Below are 21,452 nucleotides of genomic sequence, written 5' to 3' on the forward strand. Positions count from 1 at the left end.
GAACAGTGAAGTCATTCTTCCCATTGCGGCAACCTATTTGGTCTCTCTTCCAATTTATAACTTCCTCAGGTGTGGGAGTGGAATAGGGGCTTGAATTGGGCACCCACTACCATAGGCCCAGATCTGATTCCAGCAGACACAAGGGCAGTGTTGCATTTAGGTCCGGCACTAGACCGAAGAACGCCCCTCTCACTCGCAAAGTGCATATGTGTGACATCACTTCCTGTTGTTCATGACATCACTTCTGCCCAGATGTGCTACTAAACACAATCTTTAATAGGTATCACTACAGAGATTAAGTGGCCCCTGCATTGTTTTCACCTGAATTCCACACTGTAATCCCCCTGCATTGTTCACACCTGTGTCACCTCTATTGTTCACACCCCTAAAACCGTGTACTGTTCACACCTAAGTCCCAGACTGAAACTGCCCACATTGTTCACCTATTTACATTTCTGAAGAGGCCACACATTGTGTCACTGTATGTAGTACATTTTAGAGTGGTCCTGATAGTTTCCCCTGTCTCCTGCTCTGTTCTGCCTGCCCTATGCTCCCTGTGTGTGCCATACTCTGCCTGCCCTATGCTCCCTGTGTGTGCCATACTCTGCCTGCCCTATGCTCCCTGTGTGTGCCATACTCTGTATGTCCTACGCTCCCTGTGTGTGCCATACTCTGCCTGCCCTATGCTCCCTGTGTGTGCCATACTCTGCCTGCCCTATGCTCCCTGTGCATGCCATACTCTGCCTGTGCAACAAAAGCCTGGTATTAAATATGGCCCTTTGTTAGCATTTGAAAATTATTGTTAGAAGCCCCTAAGGTGTTTAATCATGTGCTGGGGTGCTGTGCTATCCACAGGGGAGGAGGAGACATATGGATTTATGGGTATGTATTAATATGACTTAACTTTTTTCACATATGAGTGATATCCCTGCAGGGAGGGTTTTTTGGTGTGCTACCACAATTAATGTGGATGTCATCTTGTGGTAACATGGGTGTGGTTAAAAGTGGGTGTGGTTTAAAAACAGGAAGTAGGCAACATTGGCTTCCATTATCGGCCCTCCATCATTTAGATCAGAAAAAATCCGGCCCTCGGTACCACAGAAGTTGGACAGCACTGTACTGGCAAAAACATTCAAGGAGGGGTAGGATGGAGAAATTACAAGTCTACTGAAATAGCTTTTCTCTGAATCAGATAGCAGTTAGGCAGCTTTGATTTAGACCAAAAGATTTACCTCAATCTCAACCAAAAGTACTGTGTTACTATGCGTCTAAGGGCTCTTACACATGGGTGTCTATTCTTGTCTTCCCGTGTGGTGTGATGTATAAAAAAGCCTCTGCTTGGGATCACAGGAGTAAAGTTGCCAGCTTAGGAGCCTCTATTCACTGAGAAATATTCATTATTCCAAAAGGGTCTCAAATGTAATTTTTCTCTTCATCAAGGGTTGAACTTGCCTGTTGGAGTTAGCTATGAGAATGTGCAACTATATGAGTAAGAACTCTGCTGATGTGGGACTTAGATGGACACGAGGGAAGGGAACAGCAATCTACAGTTAAATCCCAAACACACAAGATAAACAGTGTTTGCAGTGCATTTTTTTGCAAAGAAATCATTGTGAAATATTGCTGATACAAGAGAAGAATCTTATGCAACTGCAATACAAACAAAATATTTCATCCTTAATCAATGAAGGTTTTCTTTCATCCAGGTCATGATCATCTAAACCAAATATGAAAATGCTTCTAAAATGACCACAATGCTGTGGCAGCTGATGCAGTTGTACACTGTGTGGGACTGACAGGCAGTGTTGCAAGGAGCAACTATCTCTAAGGGACCTTACACACGGCCGTTTTGAGCTGCAATTCCGAGTTCCGGTTTCATGCGTTCAGCCGCAGGGGAGCGCAGGAGTAAACGCACGCTATTACTGTCAAGAGGGGTGTACTCACACAGACGCATGTAAGTGCCGAATGCAAGTTGAGACGGAGCATCTTGCATTTTACCTGCGTGCGGCTGAACGCATGAAACCTGAACGCAGGGGAGCGCATCTCAAAACGCACGTATGTAAGGGCCCTAAATAAGGGGCAGTCAGTGTCTATTAATGTTTTATTTATGACAAATAGCCAGATTGTGAAAAAAAATTTATTTTAAAATGGTCTTGTTGTAAGAAAAAAAGCAGCCATTGTAAATGTCTCATGTTATGTAGAGTTTATGCTACAAACTTCATCCATTGTCAATAAAACCTTACAGCAATTATCGGACCCATAACACCTGCTGTGTATCATGCAATTAGGAGTTCGGAAACAGGTTTTAATGTCATTTTCAAGTACAGAAAAAAACACTAGGAGATTTTTTTTAGGAAAGCAGCAGAGGATTACAACCTTGTAACCGGCATGGCTAAAATTTAGTGGTTAAAGACATTGGCAATATATTCCTCAATTAGCAACATAGGGATAATTCCCACTGAAGATAGTAGGCTTCAGGTAAGATTCATCGGTTTCAGTGCAAAATAACATTTTCCTAAGTATTCTGGGTCTTATACGTGTGCACTAATGAAATTGCTTCATTCATCAAATGCTCGTACAGTACAGTACAGTGTTTTTCTTTGGAATGGGATTTGGAACAGACAGATTCCCCTTTTCTGTGTCTCTATGACACAGTCTGCAAACAAAATGGATGGTTTTAAGTAGCCCTTGCTTTAAAAAGTAGGAATGTAAAGGTGAAATATTAGTTGGCTGTGCATTATTTTCTTTGGTAAAGGTTGCAAAGGAAAAATAGGCATTTGGTTTTGCTCTATATACATGATGCAAGGAGGAAAGGCATAGGAGAACTACTAACAAAATTCTTTATTGTCAGCCATTACTGGTTTAGAATTAAAACAGTAAGTCCTTCAAGCATTCCCTAAGCCCTTCTATCATTCTCTCTGCAATTTGGCATTTTGTTTTGAGCATTGCAATCCTAAATGTCATGCTACAATGTGTGTTTTATTTCATGAACAGCCTAAATCACCTCTAACCGTAATAAATTAATAAAGGCTCTGGTTCTCTGAGAGGTGATAAATGATGTTCACTAACTAGGAACCTAGAAAGCGCTTTTAGTGTAGTAAAAATGTTAAGGATGTGTCTTGTAAACATTATTTTGTACAGTTAAAAAAACAGGAAGCAAAATGCCAAATTCCTAGAAATGCAGGAAAGAGACATACGAGGACATGCATTTGAACCTGCTCAGTAACAATCAGGTATCCAGTTTAAAGCTATAGTCATGGAAATGGCCTCAAGTGTTCCCTTTTTTTTTTTTTTCCTTCTCTCGCTGAATGCTTTATGATGAATTGATTTTCCTGAGAAAAAAGTTAATCGTGATTGAAGGAACTTTTTGGCCTGTACAAAAACAAAATAAGGCAGTTAACAAGATTGTCGTCTTTTGTGTATTTCTATGTTTGTGTGGCCACTGAGGCAGCAATGCATACATTAGCTGCAGTCACTTGTTGCAACAAGTCTCATCATGAAGAAAACTTCTCATGGTGTTTGCGACAATGGATTCCGGACCCTGTGAAGCAGTGTATTGCACATTCCAAGTCGTGTCATTTCCAAAGAAGCAAATGCGCAGTCTATTCAAGTTCAGTTTTCCCTCTCAGGACAATTGGTAACGGCAGGTTGCTTCTGGTTGGATTTGTCATCTTTTTTTTTAGAGAAACTTTACAGTTTTAGGCTCCTGCCTTTTTGCCATTTCATTCTTTAGTTCAAGAGGCAACATGAAGCCCCCAGTATTCCCTTATTGGGGGGCTCCAATAGGAGATAAAATATCTACTTCATTGTAAGGTTCTGGGCTCTCAGAAGACCTTGGAGACTATTGTGCTTTTCAAACATTCAGGTGAAGTCAGCTGAATTCTTTGGATATCATTTATCTTTTTCCCGTGTCCATTTGATCATAGTTTCTGGAGAGCGGTACAAAAATATTAATTTGGCATACAGGTCTTCCTCCAGTTCCAACTCTCCAGTCTCTCTGACAAGGAAAATGTCTGTACACAGCTTCAGGATACGGTCAACATTGGGAAGCTCCTCGAACATGATGGAGTGGGATATTCCGCTGAAAAACTCCCGCACAAACTTTCCTATCACGAGTACTACAGAGGCATACAGTCCCATTATTCTGAAAGGACAAATACAGCCATATGTTACTTTTTTAAATAAAACGTTTTTCTCTGCAGATACAGTTTGTGAACCCTTTAAAGGAGAACTAAGCCCTAAGCATTAATATGGTTTAACTATGCCATATTTTACATATTGAACTTATTGTGCCAACCTAAAGTTTTAGCTTCTAGTCACCATCTTGGAAAGTGCCACAAATTATCAAGCAGAAAATAAGGTTTGTCTGCAATATAAGCTGATGCTACAGGGCTGATTATTAAATTCTGATGCTAATTGCACTGGTTTCTGAGCTGACATTTAGTAATTATCTGTATGAATTACTAATCAGTCCTATGTTGTCACATTTATATTATATTCATTATATTGTGAGTGGCTCCCTAAGCTCAGTAAGTGACAGAGCATGTGCAGTGGATCAACAGAAAGAAGATGGGGAGCTACTGGGGCATCTTTGGAGACACAGATCTTCCCTGCTAAAGGGATGTGGTTGCCTGGTTGGCTGTTATAGAAGCTCAAAACATGGGGGCAAATTTACTTAGGTCCGAATTTTTGCTTCAGAAGGCTCCGCCATACTTCGAGCAACTATGTCAGACGATATTTTTTTACAACTACGCATATTCATCAATATGCAAAAATTATTTTCGGCAACTGAATGCTGTCGTTCTTTTGAAAGCGAAAATCCTTCAGCACAAAAGTTTCTTAGCAAATTTTCACTAGCGTTACTTTTTTCCTAGTGAAACTTCATTAAAATACTTGTCTGTCAATTAAAATATGGTGGGTACATACAGATCATATGTATGTCTTCATTAGTGATGGTGAAATAAGTGGCCACTTATTATTAAAAATGTCCAATGAAGCAAAATAAAGACAAAAGAGATCTATTGTCCTAAAAATGAGCCTACCCTAAAACAAATGTGGCATGAGCTTCAAATGGTTAAAAAAGTGTAAATAAATATATATATTTATACAGTTACAACTTTTAAACATAATCCCACAATAAAATATGGGAAAACTCTTTTTTTAATGACTTTTTTGAATACAGGATATGATGTCATTGACATAGTAATGTTGAGGATGTAACTTCATCTTAACAGTTCTCCAGGTAGAACCAGGCAAAGTAGACTTTGGGGAAAAGGGAAACTTATTGGAAAGTTTACACTTTGATAAATTAGTGGATTAACGATAATTTGCCTGAGCGAAAATTTGTCTGCCAAAACGGTGCGAAAATTCTCTAGCGCTGAGCTTTTTCACTAGAAAATGGACTTCTTCACCTTTTAGTAAATTGGTGAATTTGCCGCGAATTGACATTTTGGCAAATTTTCCCCAAAAAAACACATTTGCTCTTTAGTAAATGTGCCCTATAAGTACAACATTTAGAGCCTACGTCTTTAGTTCTCCTTTAAATTGTTCAATATTTTTATATGAATGCGACCTTAAACATCATCTAATTTTCAAACATTCCCTAAAAGTAGATGATGAAAACCTAGTTAAACAAATGAAACAATAATGATTATATTTGGTCATGTATTTATTGAAAAACAATGATCCAATAACATTTCTGTGTGTGACAAAAGTAAGTGAATCTTTAGGATTATCATCATTTGAAGGTGAAATCAGAGGCAGGTGTTTTCAGTCAGTGGGATGACAATGAGGTGTGAGTGAGAGACCATGTTTTATTTAAAGAACGGGGGATCCAGCAAAGCCTGATAACACATAGAATACATTTGTGGATATGAATCATGGCTCATACAAAGGAGGTGTCTGAGGACCTCAGAAAAACAGTTGTTGATGCCCATAAAGCTGGAAAAGCTTACAAGACCATCTCTAAAGAACTTGAACTCCACTAACCAACAGTCAGATCTATTGTGTACAAATGGAGGAAATTCAGGACCATTGTTACCCCTACTCAGAAGTGGTCGACCATCAAAGATAACTCCAACTGTAAGATGTCTACTATACCGAGAGGTTACAAAGGAACCCAGGGCAACTTCTAAGCAACTGAAGGTCTCACATTGACGAATGTCCACCACCAGGCCTGTCTCACATTAGTAAAAGCCCACCATCAGGAGAACACTGAACAACAATGTGAGTATGACAGGGTAGCAAGAAGAAAGCCACTTGCTCTCCCCAAAAAATATTGCAGACCATTTACAGTTTGCTAAAGTTCATGTGGACAAACCAGAAGGATACTGAAAGAATGTCTTGTGGACAGTGAAGCCCAAATGGAACTTGATGGCTTAAATGACTAGCATTATATCTGGAGAAAGAAAAACAATGCATTTTACCATAAGAACCTTATTCCATCTGTGAAACATGGTGGTGGGAGTGTTCTGGTTTGGGCCTGTTTTGCTGCATCTGGGCCTGAACTGCTTGCCATCATTGATGGAACAATGAATTCTGAACTTTATCAGAGAATTCTAATGTCAAGACATCTGTTCATTAACTGAATCTCAAGAGACAATTGGTGAGGCAGCAAGACAATGATCCTAAACACACAAGTCGTTCTACCAAAGAATGGTTAAAGAAGAATAAAGTGAATGTTCTGGAATGGCCAAGTCAAAGTCCTGACCTTGATCCAACTGAAATGTTGTAGAAAGACCTAAAGCAAGCAGTTCATGTACAGAAACCCACCAACCTCCAAGAGCTGAAGCTGTTCTGTATGGGCTAAACTTTCTCTGAGTCAATGTGCTGGACTGTGCGGTAACAATAATTACCCAGGGTTGGAACTAGGGGTGACGCAAAGCTGGGGGGGGGCACCAGGCACGTACCTTCTCTGCCTCCTACCTCTAGTCCGGTCCCCTCTTACTCTGCTGGATGTGTGGGACTATTCAGGTGCGCACGCCTATTCGCGCGCATGTGTCTGTGTGTGCGACTATTCAGCAACACGACTGGCTAGGATTGCCTAGGGCTTTTGCCACACACAAATATGTTATTGGATAATTTATTTCATTAAATACATGACCAAATATAATATTTTTCGTTTCATTTGTTTAACTAGGTTTACCTCATCTACCCCTTCATCCAGTGCTACTTACAAAATGTGCAAACAGAGATTTTTTATAAAGGGATTTTTTTAAAGGCACATTTTGTAAGTAGCACTGGATGAAGGGGCATGTCCCCGAAACGTCTGCTGGGATCTCACAAAAGTAAAAGAAGCATTTTTCAAATTTTTGCAGAAGCAGAATGTGGAGTGTGCCTATGTTCTATTTGGTTTTGAGTATAAGAAGGCTTTTTGTTTGCAGCATGGCCTACATGGAGCACCTCCAGTGAGTTATCAAGTTTAAATATTTTGTTCATGCGGAAAAGGTTTTGCGGGTAATGAGTTTAAAAATCCCAGACACAAGTACTAGCTCTAGCACTTCTTCTGGAGGCACTGGTTAATGACGGAAAGTGTATGTTGTACCTTATTGTAGCAAATATTTTACTTACCCGTAACCTGCCAAGAATCCGAGACTTGGAGGGCTGACTTTGTCACTGAAAACCCATAATTCCAGGCCATAATCCATTATTCTATCCTTTTGACGGAACTTTTTATGGTTTTGATTTACAACCCACCATTCTCGAACCCCTTCTGATGAGTTCTCTTTTCTTAGTGAAACAGATATATTCACAAACTCTTGATCTGTTAGAAAGATACATCAGCAATGAATGTACATATATATATTATACACAGTATGGCTGTTGACATTGTGGTGCTACATTACCTGCAAATGCTATAGTCCAGTAAAACATGCAGCTAATAGCACTGCTTTGTGACTGCACTGTATCTTTAAGGAATTACATGTTGTAGACAAGAGACCTTTTTTAATTATATTGGAATGTATAAATGGATTAATGGGCTATTCTTCCTGAGCTAGGCAGAACAACGTTTAGGAGAAAAGACTTACTATCAAGAAGCTGAAGGATGGGTTTTGCAGTAACATCACTGGGTGCTTTTAAACACTTTGGGTATATCTTTATCAGTTCCCTGGGAAACAGAAAGAAAATATTTTTAAGCAGCAAAATCTTATATGCATGTTACAAAAGAAATAAACACACGCTAGGGATGGAAAAAACTGGTTTTCTCTAAATGTTGTTGAATTTTATCTCAGTCATATACTCCAGCTGGATGCTGTTGTAGTTTAACAGCCTCTCTATCCAGCCTTAAACTGATATTGAAACTAAAAAACGACTTTTTAAAATATGAATGTACATTAAAAGTTACCTATAGGTCATGCTAACTGTTTTTTGCTGAGAGGTTTGCTTTGTAAGTAATTATTAGTTGAAGTTTGTACACCTGACTGTTTTGCCAACCTGACTGTCCCCTCTCAGACTGTCAGTTAAAGTTTCTAATGATAACGGACTCCTGTTGCACAAATATGGCAGCCCCCTCATACAGGGGGGTAAGAAATGTAATGTAAAAGCATCAGGCAAATACTTTATGGCAAAATTATAAGAAGTATGCAAAGTCAATTTTATGGTAGATGTAAAAAAAAGTTTCGAGTACACTAAGCAGGTCAATCTGGTTTAAAAATATTTTAAACAGTTTAGAATGTTACTTCTTCCCACCTGCCTGGAGAGGATATAACATTCCAATATTCAGGGTACTAAAGCATTCCATTCTTTCTAAGAACACATAATAATTAGAGTGTTTATGTCTAAATCCTCACTGTGTCCTGTAGGGATTACTGTTCCCAGCAAAGCTTTTTAACCACTTGGGAGAGAACTAATTCTTTGATACATTTAGTTGCTTACAACATACATTTTCTACGGAAGATTTATGACCAAGAGAAGCCACACAAAATGTTCCTTCCTACAAGTCTTTTAATAACATGTACTTAATAAACAAAATAAGTACATGTAATTCAGGACTTTTAGGAAGAAGTATTTTGTGACTACCTTATAATAATATGAAATGCATATGAATATTTGAGACATATCAACTTACACTGCCTCAATGTCAGTTGAATTATTCATCATATCTGCAAGTTTCTTCCGTGTGTCATTTGCCAGTGATACTGTATGTTTTTCACCTGTCACCTCTGCTTTAGCTCCAAGAGTCAGATTTCTAAAGAGATACATACAAAAGTAATTAAACTACACTTTACATTTCCCCAAACACATCACTACTAAACTCATGAAATTGAGTATAAACTTCTTTAAAGGGAAAGCCAGAACATTTCATCAAGTTAGCAGGTTAGCAGGTTAAAATGACCTAAACTAAATCCTAAAAATGCCTGGTGATGTGAGTTTGGCATTGCACATCTAGAACAGAGAGAGAGAGGCAGAAATTCCTTAAGGAGAACTCAAAATTAATATGGCTAAAAATGCCATATTTTATATAAGGAATTTAATGCACCAACGTAAAGTTTCAGCTTGTCAATAGCAGCAATGATCCAGGACTTCAAACCTGTCACAGGGGGTCACCATCTTGGAAAGTGTCTGTGACGCTCACATGCTCAGTGGGCTCTGAGCAGCTGTTGAGAAGCTAAGCTTAGGGGTCGTCACTAATTATTAAGCATAAAATTAGGTTTGTCTGTGATTTAAGCTGATGGTACAGGGCTGATTATTAAATTCTGATGCCAATTGCACTCTTTTCTTTGCTGCCAAATTATAATTATCTGTATTAATTACTAATCAGCCTTATATTGAGACATTTCTATTCTATGTGTACTGTATATTGTGAGTGGGTCCCTAAATTCAGTAAGTGACAGCAGCACAGAGCATGTTCAGTGAATCAGCAGAAAAGAAGATGGAGAGCTACTGGGGCATCTTTGGAGACACAGATCTCTACTAGTAAGGGACCGTGGTTGCCTTGGGCTGGTTGGATGTACAACATTTCTTGCTAATTCTTTAGTTAGGCTTTAGTTCTCCTTTAAGATAACGAATAAGGAGTGCAGGATTAGATGCTCAATATACTGGGCCTCATCTATCTAGTTAGTGGAAAATTAGTTTGGCAAATTTTAAAGCAGGGAATACATAACATACCTTCTAATGGCCCAAGTAATGACAGCTGTGAAGTCGTGCTCCATCTGAAGAAGTTCTTTTATCATCATCGTTCTGCTTGGAGGGCTGATGGTCCATAGGGAGTTGGAATTGCCTTCCAGTTCTGCTATGGTGATGTCTTCCCGCATATACGATTCCAGAAACTGCATTGCAGGCTGTAATATAACATTTTTATTTTAGGAGAACCTTTTAAGAATTGAATTTTAATGTGATGCTCTCTGAAGGTAAGGTCTGCTAAAAATGTACTATAACAATAAATTAAGATTATCATATGAAAAGAGGCTGAAGTGCTATACAATAGTGAGTGGGTTTACTAAATATTGTGTTTAGCCTAATGATTTGCATAAAGTAGACTATATATAGTTGTGTAACATATGCTTCTCTGGAACAGCATTAGGAAATGTGTTTCATTATTCTACAGACAGGCGATCCATTGTATTGTTTTTTTTATCATACCCTTTGACATAAAACTGCAAGAATTCAGAATGTGTTTTTTCTGGACAAAATCCCTGCATCTGATATTCCAACTAAGATTCCTATTAATCGTTTGCCAAATAGTTGTATTATTCCTGACAGCTGCTTGTTTTTGATCTTAAAAGAATAATGTACACAGTAAGTAATTGGTCACTTAAGAAGATGAACTATGAGCAAATGTGAAAACACCCCTAGGAACACATTATCACCCTAAAATGATTATAATATTCTGCTCCATTCAGAATGTTTCTAACAGCCTTTTGGGAGCTCATACACAAATAAACAGTGTCCACACATAACATTAAAAATTAGTAATAATGAGTATATTATGTTTGGCAGCAAACTTTAGAGATAGCTTTCTTTATATTTAACTTTGGATTGAGCTCTAGGAATTCCCTTTACAGCAGTCCTGTGTGTGTATATACACCAATTAATTAATAACGGGATTTCACTTTTTTCACCAATTACTAGAGTAACTTTAATTGGTGCTTTGGTGCTTATATGCCAAATTAAAATTAATCAGTAAATACATGGACTGGTTCTGCAGGAAATTCAAATTTCAGGGCCAAGCTAGGCCTTAAGTGACCACAGATATAAAAAAAACTAAAAATTGAGAGTAAATTGTGCTTTAAAAATATTGTTTTTAATAATATCTTACAACTATATGATGGTTATATTTCTCACTTGAGTTATCTTAACAAAAAGCACTAATATATACTAGTATCAATATAGCACAAGAAAATGTTTACTTACTGTATTGCCTTTATATATATTATGTAAAATTTTAAATCCTGTGTAATTCATGTCTTTCAGCTGGTTTTGTTGAGCACTCATGGTAAAAATAGGCTAAAAAACAAGAGATTGTATTGCTGTAAATGTCTGGCATTATAAACTGTTAACAGTTGAGAGCAGATAATATAGTTTATAAGATGACTGCAGCCATCAAAAACTCAAATCTCCTAGCAAAATATAAATGGAATTCAGCATAATAACATGAGATGGCAATTCTGGTCTGTGCATGACAATATTTCGGCTCAACCTGAAAGCAATTCTATTTTATTATTCATTTTTAGGTTGAAGGTGTGTGGATGCTGTTGAGGCTATTTGATGTGGGTGTTTGCAGATGTTATGATACAAAGATATACAATGTAGTCCATTTAACATGGAAATGCTTCCAAACATGACCCCCCACAACTTTGTGATTTGAAATGAATGCTTGAAATGGCCTACATATCACTGACAAGTACCAACGATAGTGTGAGCAAAATGCAATTGTCTACATGTCCCTGGCTGAGCACAGCACTAAGCAACGGACTATAAGTGCAACGTTTTTGTGGTTTCTGTATGTTCAACAGTTTTATGCAGATGGTGCTGTACAGTTTTGTGTATCAGCTGTACAAATCCAAATAATGTTTAATGGAGAAGAAATGCTGAACTGCACACACGTTCTTATAAACTTATATATTATTTGGCCTTTAGACTATTAGGGGTCAGTGTGCAAAGTGCAAAAAACAACAGACACGCTGTCTTCTGTTACTGCAAAATTGCTGCAGGTCTCTGCACTTAAAGGAAGTGGCTCACCCTTTACTTAACATTTAAGGGATGTTTCACATTTTACTTAACATCATATTCTACCACTATATGCAATTGGTTTTCATTTTTTATGTTTTTTAATTATTTGGCTTTTAGTAGCTCTCCAATGTGTAATTTCAGCAACTATCTGGTTGCTATGGACCAGTTTAACCTAGCATCCAGATAATTGTTTAAATGAGACACTAGATGATGAATAGTAGTGGGTCTGACTAAAAAGTAATTTTTACCTTGAAAGGTAAGCTTTGGGGCAGGGGGTGGCAGCAGAAAAGCCGCCTCATGGAGTGGAGCGGGGTTTGAATCGCCCCTGCTTTTTTATTTTTTTTAAACTGAAAGTTTTATTAAGCAGTTTCTTATATGCAACATCATATATATGAGTGTATATATTATGAGAATAGGATGAATGGGAAGGGGAGGAAAAGAAAAAGAAGGGTGAAGGGGGAGGGGTAAAGTAAAAAGTCTGTAAATTCACAGTAGCAGAAAAACACAAGCATTTTGGCTGCAAGTCCTGTATTCAAAAAAGAGAGTCCATAAGTTAAAGTGCCCATCATACATCTATGGTGAGGGCAACTTGAAAGTTTCATCCTTCTTTTCGTGGAGGCGTGCCTATGAGTTGAAGGTACCCCCCTAGTCGGAATTAGACGTGTAGAGCCAGTAATGGTTGTGGATCATGTTCATGGGCCAGCCAGGGTAGCCAAATTGCGTTGAAAGCTTCCATGTCTTCTTTAAGCAGATGTGTAAGTTTTTCGCTTGCTGCGATGTACATTATTTTAGCTCTCAAGGTTGCCAAAGAGAGTGTAGGCTTTTTCCAGTGGCTAGCAATGATGAGTCTGGCTGCCATTAAGATGTGTTGGCTCAGTTTATGTGCGGCATTGTTAAATTTGCCTGGTTTTTTCCCTAATAGCAAGGTAGATGGGTCTTTGGGGAATGTGGTATGCAGTACCCTAGAAAGGAGGTGAACAACTGAGTCCCAAAATTTTGAAACTGTTGGGCAGGACCACCAAATGTGTTTCATTGTTCAGTTTTCAGAGCATCCCCAGATGCAGTTCTGATCACAGGAAGGGTAAATTTTATGGAGACGTGCTGGTACTAAGTAAGTTCTATGTAGCAATTTGATAGAGGTCTCTCGAATTGAGACACAGGTACTGCCTTTGTTAGCTGTTAATCGCCCCTGCTTTTGAAGACAAAGATACATTTACATGAATTGTAAATGTGTACTTTCCAGAAAAATATGATTTTTATGGGCCTATTTTAATGTTAGCAACAACACAGAATCCAAAGATAATAGGCCCTCATAGCATCTTGCATTCATTGGTGTACCTGTAAGAGGTTGTTCAAGGGGATGCTCAGCTACCTCCACCACTCTGTCCCTAATGAATACAGTGTTACCATATGTAAGCAGCTCTGTATTTCTCAGCAGGGCCGGACTGGGGGTAAAAAGCAGCCCGGGCAAAAAATTCAAAGCAGCCCACATGTCCCTTCCCAGAGACTATTATCCCACTGCTACTATAGACACCATCTCTCCCTACTATACCTGCTATCCCACAGTCACACTCCCTTCCCAGAGACTATTATCCCACTATAGGTATCCATCATAAATAGACAGCAGTCATATTGTTCACCCGAAATGCAGTGACCAGTCATGTCTCCTGCTCTCCAGTATCATCATAGTCCTTGGGGTTTATTTCTATACCATCTATTTCTCAGGTGTGTGTTGCCCATGCCTCTAATAACGCTCCCTCCCCTCATATGAGGGGCATATGATTAATGCTTGGCAGCTCCAGCAGGAAGGGGAGGAGGAGGCTCTGGGATTTGCACAGGCAGAAGGCTGCTAAGTATTTTTACCTCGTGCGGTTCAGATCACACAGACAAGGGGACACTCCTGATTTACTGGCCGAGCAAGTCCCCTTCCCCCGCTGTACTGTAGTGATCGTGTGGAGCAGTAAAACAGACCTTTATTGTAGCCCCGCTGTCTCCTGTACTTCTTCTAACAATCGTCTCTCAGCCGGCAGGCTGCAAACAGCAGACATGATCAGTGGATTGCAGAGTGCGCACGACATTACACCGTCTGCTGTTTGCAGCCTGCCGGCTGAGAGCCGATTGTTAGAAGAAGTACAGGAGACAGCGGGGCTACAATAAAGGTCTGTTTTACTGCTCCACACGATCACTACAGTACAGCGGGGGAAGGGGACTTGCTTGGCCAGTAGATCAGTTGACTCCAGGACAGTAGATAGTGAGCAGCCCACTTAACAAAAATTAGAGTGGCCCGCCCCCTCGGGCATTTTCCCGTACAGACAGATTGCCAGTCCGGGCCTGTTTCTCAGAGAGCCAACATGGGTATACATTTCTAAGGAGACTACAGGTCAGGCTTCCACTTCTAATTATCAACTGTGTGATAACTTCCCTCTGAAAGATGGTAGGGGAAACAAATTTCTTTGTTAGCCTGAACATAAAATTGTAGAATACAACTGGAATGCTTACTATTTAAAGCACACTAAAACTTTATTGACAGCTTCTTGTGGCTGCTATTAAAATGCCTGTGGCTCGTCATTAACAGCAATGGGAAACCAAAGTAGACCCATATCATAATTACTGTGTGCAAATGTATATGTCCATGTACATCTGGGTCCTAACCCTTAAACACAAAGTGGGACATACCCGCAATGTAAAAATGAACCTTATATTGTCTCACATTAATAAAGATACCTGTATCAAAGTTGTTTTCAACTCTCTTACCTGATAACCTCCAAGAGTTATTTGAATGGACACATCGAGGGGCTTGTTTGTAACACCAGCAACTGATTTAATTAAGGACATGAAGAGCAAAGGAAACCACACGATGCAAATCAGCAGAACTATTATCATTCCACCCATCCCGTATTTCACAACCTTTTTCTTCTTTTGGCCTCGTGGCTGGGGATATCTCTGCAATTACATGGAAGTCTACAGTTAATGGACAGATAAAATGCACCATAAACACAGTAATTGAACATTATTATTTTGTTTTAGCTTTACAGCTATTTATGATATATCTTGTATACTGAGTATAATCACTAATCTGCTTGTTCTTTGTTGTTTTCTGTTCTGTCATGGGTGGTTTAAAAGGGCAAAGAACGCTAAATGTTTGAGATCTAGGTCTTTCAGCCAAACAGTGTATATTGGGTTTTTTTAGTTAGAAAGGGCACATAAATGCTGCACTGACCTGAATTCAAGCAAAGTGCTGATAATACAAACACTACCTGCAGGAAAACTTGAGGAGCAACAGCCTAGAGGGCCTGAGACATACACAGAGAATGCTAGCCTAGGGGCCATGAATGAAAGAAGTATTGCAGGACCAATTTAAAGAAATTACCCAGTCTATAAAAGTAGCTTTAAGGATGCAAATAGCAATCTGTCAGAATGAAGTCAGATATGTAAACAGTTCTGGTTTGTTGATTTTAAACCAGAGGGCCAAGTGAATTTTTTTTTCTTTTATGTTATAAATAGTGTCTCACCCCACCTCATTCAGAGCAGGAAAAACATTGCAATAACACACTGAAAATGATGAAATGTAAAATGGTGCCATGCTTATAATATTAAAATCCTTAAAATATTTTGCATAGAAATATATTCTGTAATTTTCCAGGTTAATGGCCCACACTCAGTTCAGCAACACAACTTCTTAAAAGCGTAATTCACCGGAGTTTTTAGTATAAAATGTTCTGTTCAGCAACTCTCCATTCTGAATACCAGCAGCTATCTGCTTGCTAAGTAGAGTGTACCCTAGCAGCCCGGCAGTGGTTTAAATAAAAGTCTGAATGATGAATAGGAGTAGGCATGAAGAAAATAATTACAAAATTATAACTAATAAAAAAGTAATAATAACAGTAGAATTGTAACCTTACAGAGCAATAGTATTTTTGCAGCTTGGGTCAGTGACCCTCACCAGGCAGAAATAAAAATAATATAAAAAAAATTAAGATCAACTGAAAAGTACACCAGGCTCATTGTTTTATGTGAACACCATAAAGAATACAATTTTTTCCTTAAAAATGGCCTCTCTGTGATAGGGGTTTTTCAAACATTTTTTTTAAAAGTCCATGGGAGAGAGGGAGTTAGAGAATTCAGGGCCACTAGTCTTAATTGATGAAGTTCTGTCAGGTATAAATATCTGACACACAAAACGTTCAACCTTTTTGTCAACACATTTAGAAATGTATGTGCTGTCGGTATATCTAAAGTTTCAGGTTCCAAACATCAGTTACTAATAAAACATCTCTAATAATTCAGGTCAATGTATGTAAAGTTGGTTCTCTACCTTTTCTGATTCCCGCCAGCATTTTAGGATAAATATATGTGCATAAATGTCCTCTACACAGATCCAGCTGGAGAGACTGAGAGTGGTGTCAGTCCATACCCAGTCCATAACAGCTCGCAGTTCCGTTAAGAATGGAACAAGGCGAAAGCTGAAACAAGAAATAACACATCAGTGACAGGGGTGGCATGTTCAGTCTCCCACTCTAAATCCAATCATCAGACCTCTGTAATTTGAATTATTTCCCATTCATTTTTCATATCACTATTTAGAGCATCAAGTTTGCTCAAGTCCTCAGTTTTATTGCACAAAAAATGGCAGGTTTATCAAATACTGAATTAGATAATCCTCCAGCAGTTCACTATTTTCCTTATGTTCTCATTTTCCTGACTGTCAGGAACAAAACTAAGGGGGTTATTTATCAAAATCTGAAAAGTTCTCACTAATTTCTTAAAAAGAAATACTCCAAATCCGCACAGACTTTCCCCCCCTATTTATCAATAAATTTTTCCGAAAATTTCTTGGTCAGAAAAAAAATCAATAAAATCGTAAAAAAAACCCTAATTGTACAATTTTTTTGTATTTGTCGCTGAAAACCGCGACTTGTTTGGATTTGATGCCTGAAATTGGTGACTTTTTCGGGTTTGATGGCTGAAAGCCTCGAAATCTTCAGATTACTGAACAAAATCCAGAGCAGATCAGGATATCAACGGGACATCTGCCATTGACTTCTACATGAACTCGGCAGGTCTGAGTTGGAGTACTTTTTTATTCGGACTTTCAACACCATCAGGGTTTACTAAATCACAAAAAATTCACGTTTTTTCCCAACAAAGAAAAATAGAAAAAGAAAATAGGACTTTAATAAATAACCCCCTAACTGTTAATTCAAACATATATGGAACAGTAATTATCACTTAGTACTTAGTAAAATTAACTGATACTTGGGGCAGATTTATTAAAATGTGAGACTCATTTTTATGTGGTGTGCTCTAATCTCACATTTTGATAAATCTGCCCTTAATAAATCATCCCCTGTGCCTAACCTAGATCTCCCCTTTCTCTAAACATTCCTTAATAATTACATGAATCAACATTTGGGGGTTATTTATTTAGATTCTTTAGGGATTTATTATGCCCCAAATCTGTTCCAAGTCCGAATCTGAAAATACTCCGTCTAAAACCTGCCGATTTCATGTAAAAGTCAATGACAGATGTCCCCTTGTAACCATTTGAAGATGTTTTAACTCTCATAAAATGTTCAGAGTTTTCAGGGTTTGATGCTGGTTTTTATGCAGAAACTTGAATTTTTAGTGGTTTTCAGTCGTCAGACTCGAAAAATTCAGGTTTCTCGTGTGACAATCCTAAAAAGTCGCAGTTTTTCTCAATATGATTTTTTTCAGAAAAAAAATAAACAAGAGCAAATCGTGGAATCTTGTTTTTGTTTAAAAAAATCGGAACATTTGGGATTTTGATAAATAACCACCTTGATATATTCCTAATTTATTATTTTAGTTTCTGCTGAATCTCAGGGAGGCTTAGCCTTAGTTGACAGTCAGCCCCACACAGATTCAATACGTACCCTTGGAAAAGGAACAAGTTGACATAATTGTAGCTCTTAGTAAGGAAGTTTCCAAGCACCCGAGTTGGATATCCACAACGTATCTGATATGCTGACAATCCAAAATAAATGCACTTGACAAAATACCACAGCTGGGCAACAGTGTTTTGACTGAATTTCCTGTAAAGACAAAGGGCAGACAGCTCTACGATGGTCTTACTGTACAAAGGGGACAAATAACATACAAATATTAATCAGTATTGGGTTGCTACCTTTCTGTTACCCCTGGCAAGATGAAGAACATCCAAAAATGTATTCCAAATACAAGGATAACTTGGAAAATAACTTTTCCCACGACTGTTTTGCGAAGATACAAAGCTCGATCAACAATCATGGTTCCAAACTGGATAAGCACCATCACCAAAAAAGCTTCTGGCACTTGGTCTTCTGATAGAGAGGAAGTAATATCTGCTGCAGCCGAGTGTTTCTGGAAATTATAATACATTTACATTACTGAGAATGCTGAGGACTAATATGATCATTCAAACAAGTGTAAGACATAAAAAGAAGCTGTTGCTATTGGGAATAAAGGGGAAGTCTCACAATGACAAGCACCAAGAAATGTACAAGTGGATTTGTAAAACTGCACTCATCAGCACACAATACACTTAAGGGCTTATTTATTAACACCGGGGATAAAAATCACTTGTGATGTTGTATGTTCCATAGCAATCAATCAGAAATTAGAATTCATTTGTAACCTACACGTTAGAATACAATAGCAAGTCACACAAAAACTTAAAAGAAAATGCAGAATATGAAAAAATTGATTATGTCACTTTGAACACTTAATATTATAAATTTTGGCTCTACTATCATACTTGCAATCCAAGTGAATTGTTATCATTGATTTACCCTTGACATGTAATTGTAAATAATGTCTAACACAGTAAGGTATTAATATTTCTTTCTTTCTGCCAGTATGTAACTACTATTTGGGACTAGCACCATACATCTACGACACTGTCCATATATAAGAAATTTTGTTTGTGTGAGATCTGGTTGGAAGAGCTGATTTTAAAAAAAAATTGTTAAAAAAAAGAATACAAAAGCAAAGATCTAATTGGTTGCTATGGGCAACATCAATGATGTTTGTCTTCAATGTTAATAAATATGCTTCATAGTAGTTAAAGGAGAAGGAAAGCTACTGAAGCAGTTTATTGCCAATAGATTAGCCACAATAGAGCAAGCTATAACAGTATATTTATTCTGCAGAATGCTTTACCATACTTGAGTAAACAGCTCTTGAAGTGTTCTCTATTTGTTTAGGATAGCAGCTGCCATATTGGCTTGGTGTGACATCACTTCCTGCCTGAGTCTCTTCCTGCTCGCTCATAGCTCTGGGCTCAGATTACAGCAGGAAGGGGAGGATGGAGGGAGAGAGGAGCAAACTGAGCATGCTCAAGGCCGTGCCCTTTATGTTTAAGCTGAAAACAGGAAGTCTGATACAGAAGCCCATGAGTACACAATAAAAGGAAAGAAATGTGGTGTTTCTCAGAGCAGCATTACTTTGAGGGTTTACTGGTGTATTTATATAGACCTTTCTAATAAAGCTTACTTAATTTTAGCCTTTCCTTCTCCTTTAAGACAGGTTTTGGCATAGAACAGCTGCACTCTGTACAATAATGCCCTCAATAAAAGCTGAAATAAAGGTAAGGGACCTGTTATCCAGAATGCTTGGGACCTGGGGTTTTCCGGATAAGGCGTCTTTCTGTTATTTGGATCTCTATACCTTAAGCCTACTGAAAAATCATTTAAACATGAAATGGTTGTTTTGTTTCCAATAAGGATTATATCTTAGCAGGGTAACAAGATACTGTTTTATTATTACAGAGAAAATTGTCATTTTTAAAAATGTGATTTATTTAATTAAAAGAGAGTCTATGGGAGACGTTCTTCCTGTAATTTGGAGCTTTCTGGATAATGGGTTTCCAGATAAGGGATCCCATGCCCGTACTATGTAATATTCAAAAGAAAACCATTCCAGAACAAAGCAGTTTTTTTCACATAAATAAAGTTCCATTTTGAGAGCATGGACACAATGTAATTACAAGAGGGGATTTTTGCACGTTACTTCAAGAACTCAACCACTTACTCCAAAAGCCCAAAAGCCAAAAACAATAATGATGAAGTCTACAGTGTCTGCCAGGAACATGAGCACATAGACATCAGTCACAGCACTGTAGTCCGGATGAATGAGATTATAAAAGAACTGTCTGATCGGCACATAGATTTGAAGTATCCTGGAAGGGAGAACACAAAACATGTATATAAATATAAAGAGCTATTCACCATTTCTCCTGTAATAATACCATTATAGTAGCTAAGATAATAGTAGAAATGAAGGGGCCAGTTCAATGTGAAATAAACTTCTAGTATGATGTAGAATTTTGTATCATAAGACAATTTGCAATTGATATTTATTTTTTTGGTAATGTTCTGCTCTACAGCACTGAATGCTAGATTCTACAACTACTACTAAACCCAGCAGGGGTTTAAATCACAGGGGACATTTACTATTCCACTTCTGCCTGGGGGAATGGCTGCCACAAGGTGCAGAATCCAGCCATGCCCAATAACCTTCTAACTTGTGTGTCTGAATGACAAAGGTGGGGGGTGGAGATGCCTACGGTGCAAGCTTGGGGGGCACTAGGCATATACCTCTTCTGCTGGAGGGAGTTATAGCGTGGGGGGGGGGGTTTGGTGTGTTTGGGTGTGTATGGCTTTAAAAGATGCCGAATGGGAAGTCATTTGTAGGGAGTGAGGCTGGGAGCTGTGTTTGTCCAGCCCTGCACCTATGTTAAATGGGTTGTTAACTGTTAGTATGATGCAGAGAGTGATATTCTGAGACAATTTGCAATTGATTTTTATTTTTGAGTTATTTAGTTTTTTTATTCAGCAGCTCTCCAGTTTGCAGTGTCAGCAATTTGGTTGCTAGGGTCCAGATCACTCTAGCAACCAGGGGCGATCCGCCAATGAGGCGAGCTGAGGCGCTCGCCTCAGGCGGCATCGCCAGCTAGGTTTCCAGGGGCGGCAAAAAGCCGCTCCTGGTGCCTTTAAGAGCCGAATTTCCGGTTTTTGAACCGGAAATTCGGCTTTACTAGGGCAAGAGAGCGCAATTTCGCTCTCCGCACTAGCGTTGCTGCCTCCCCCCCGGAAATCGAATCTGGCTGGGGGGGCGGCATTACTGGAGCCGCCTCAGGCGGCAATGCATACAGAAACGGCGCTGCTAGCAACCATGCAGTGATTTGAATAAGAGACAGGAATATGAATAGGGGAGGTTCTGAATATAAAGATGAGTCATAAAAAGTAGCAATAACAATACATGTATAACCTTATAGAGCATTT

General features: G+C 38.6%; 1 protein-coding gene across 5 annotated transcripts in view; it reads right to left on the reverse strand.

Moving 5' to 3' along the window:
- Window positions 1-2,123: 2,123 nt before the first annotated feature.
- Window positions 2,124-21,452, reverse strand: part of LOC108695592 (piezo-type mechanosensitive ion channel component 2) — a 246,704-nt gene continuing 227,375 nt past the window's right edge. For all 5 annotated transcript variants that reach the window (XM_041567810.1, XM_018224178.2, XM_041567809.1 and 2 more), the window contains 11 exons: window positions 20,200-20,347; window positions 18,317-18,531; window positions 18,066-18,224; window positions 16,487-16,634; window positions 14,926-15,114; window positions 11,353-11,445; window positions 10,108-10,280; window positions 9,068-9,187; window positions 8,028-8,107; window positions 7,570-7,762; window positions 2,124-4,144 (listed from right to left, as the gene is read on the reverse strand). In XM_041567810.1, the coding sequence (XP_041423744.1) occupies window positions 3,892-4,144; window positions 7,570-7,762; window positions 8,028-8,107; window positions 9,068-9,187; window positions 10,108-10,280; window positions 11,353-11,445; window positions 14,926-15,114; window positions 16,487-16,634; window positions 18,066-18,224; window positions 18,317-18,531; window positions 20,200-20,347 (1,771 nt within the window). In that variant the 3' untranslated portion in view covers window positions 2,124-3,891. The remainder of the gene's footprint in view (window positions 4,145-7,569; window positions 7,763-8,027; window positions 8,108-9,067; window positions 9,188-10,107; window positions 10,281-11,352; window positions 11,446-14,925; window positions 15,115-16,486; window positions 16,635-18,065; window positions 18,225-18,316; window positions 18,532-20,199; window positions 20,348-21,452) is intronic.

Source organism: Xenopus laevis, chromosome 6S (assembly GCF_017654675.1).
Source record: "Xenopus laevis strain J_2021 chromosome 6S, Xenopus_laevis_v10.1, whole genome shotgun sequence".
In the NCBI taxonomy this organism is placed as follows: Eukaryota; Metazoa; Chordata; class Amphibia; order Anura; family Pipidae; genus Xenopus; species Xenopus laevis.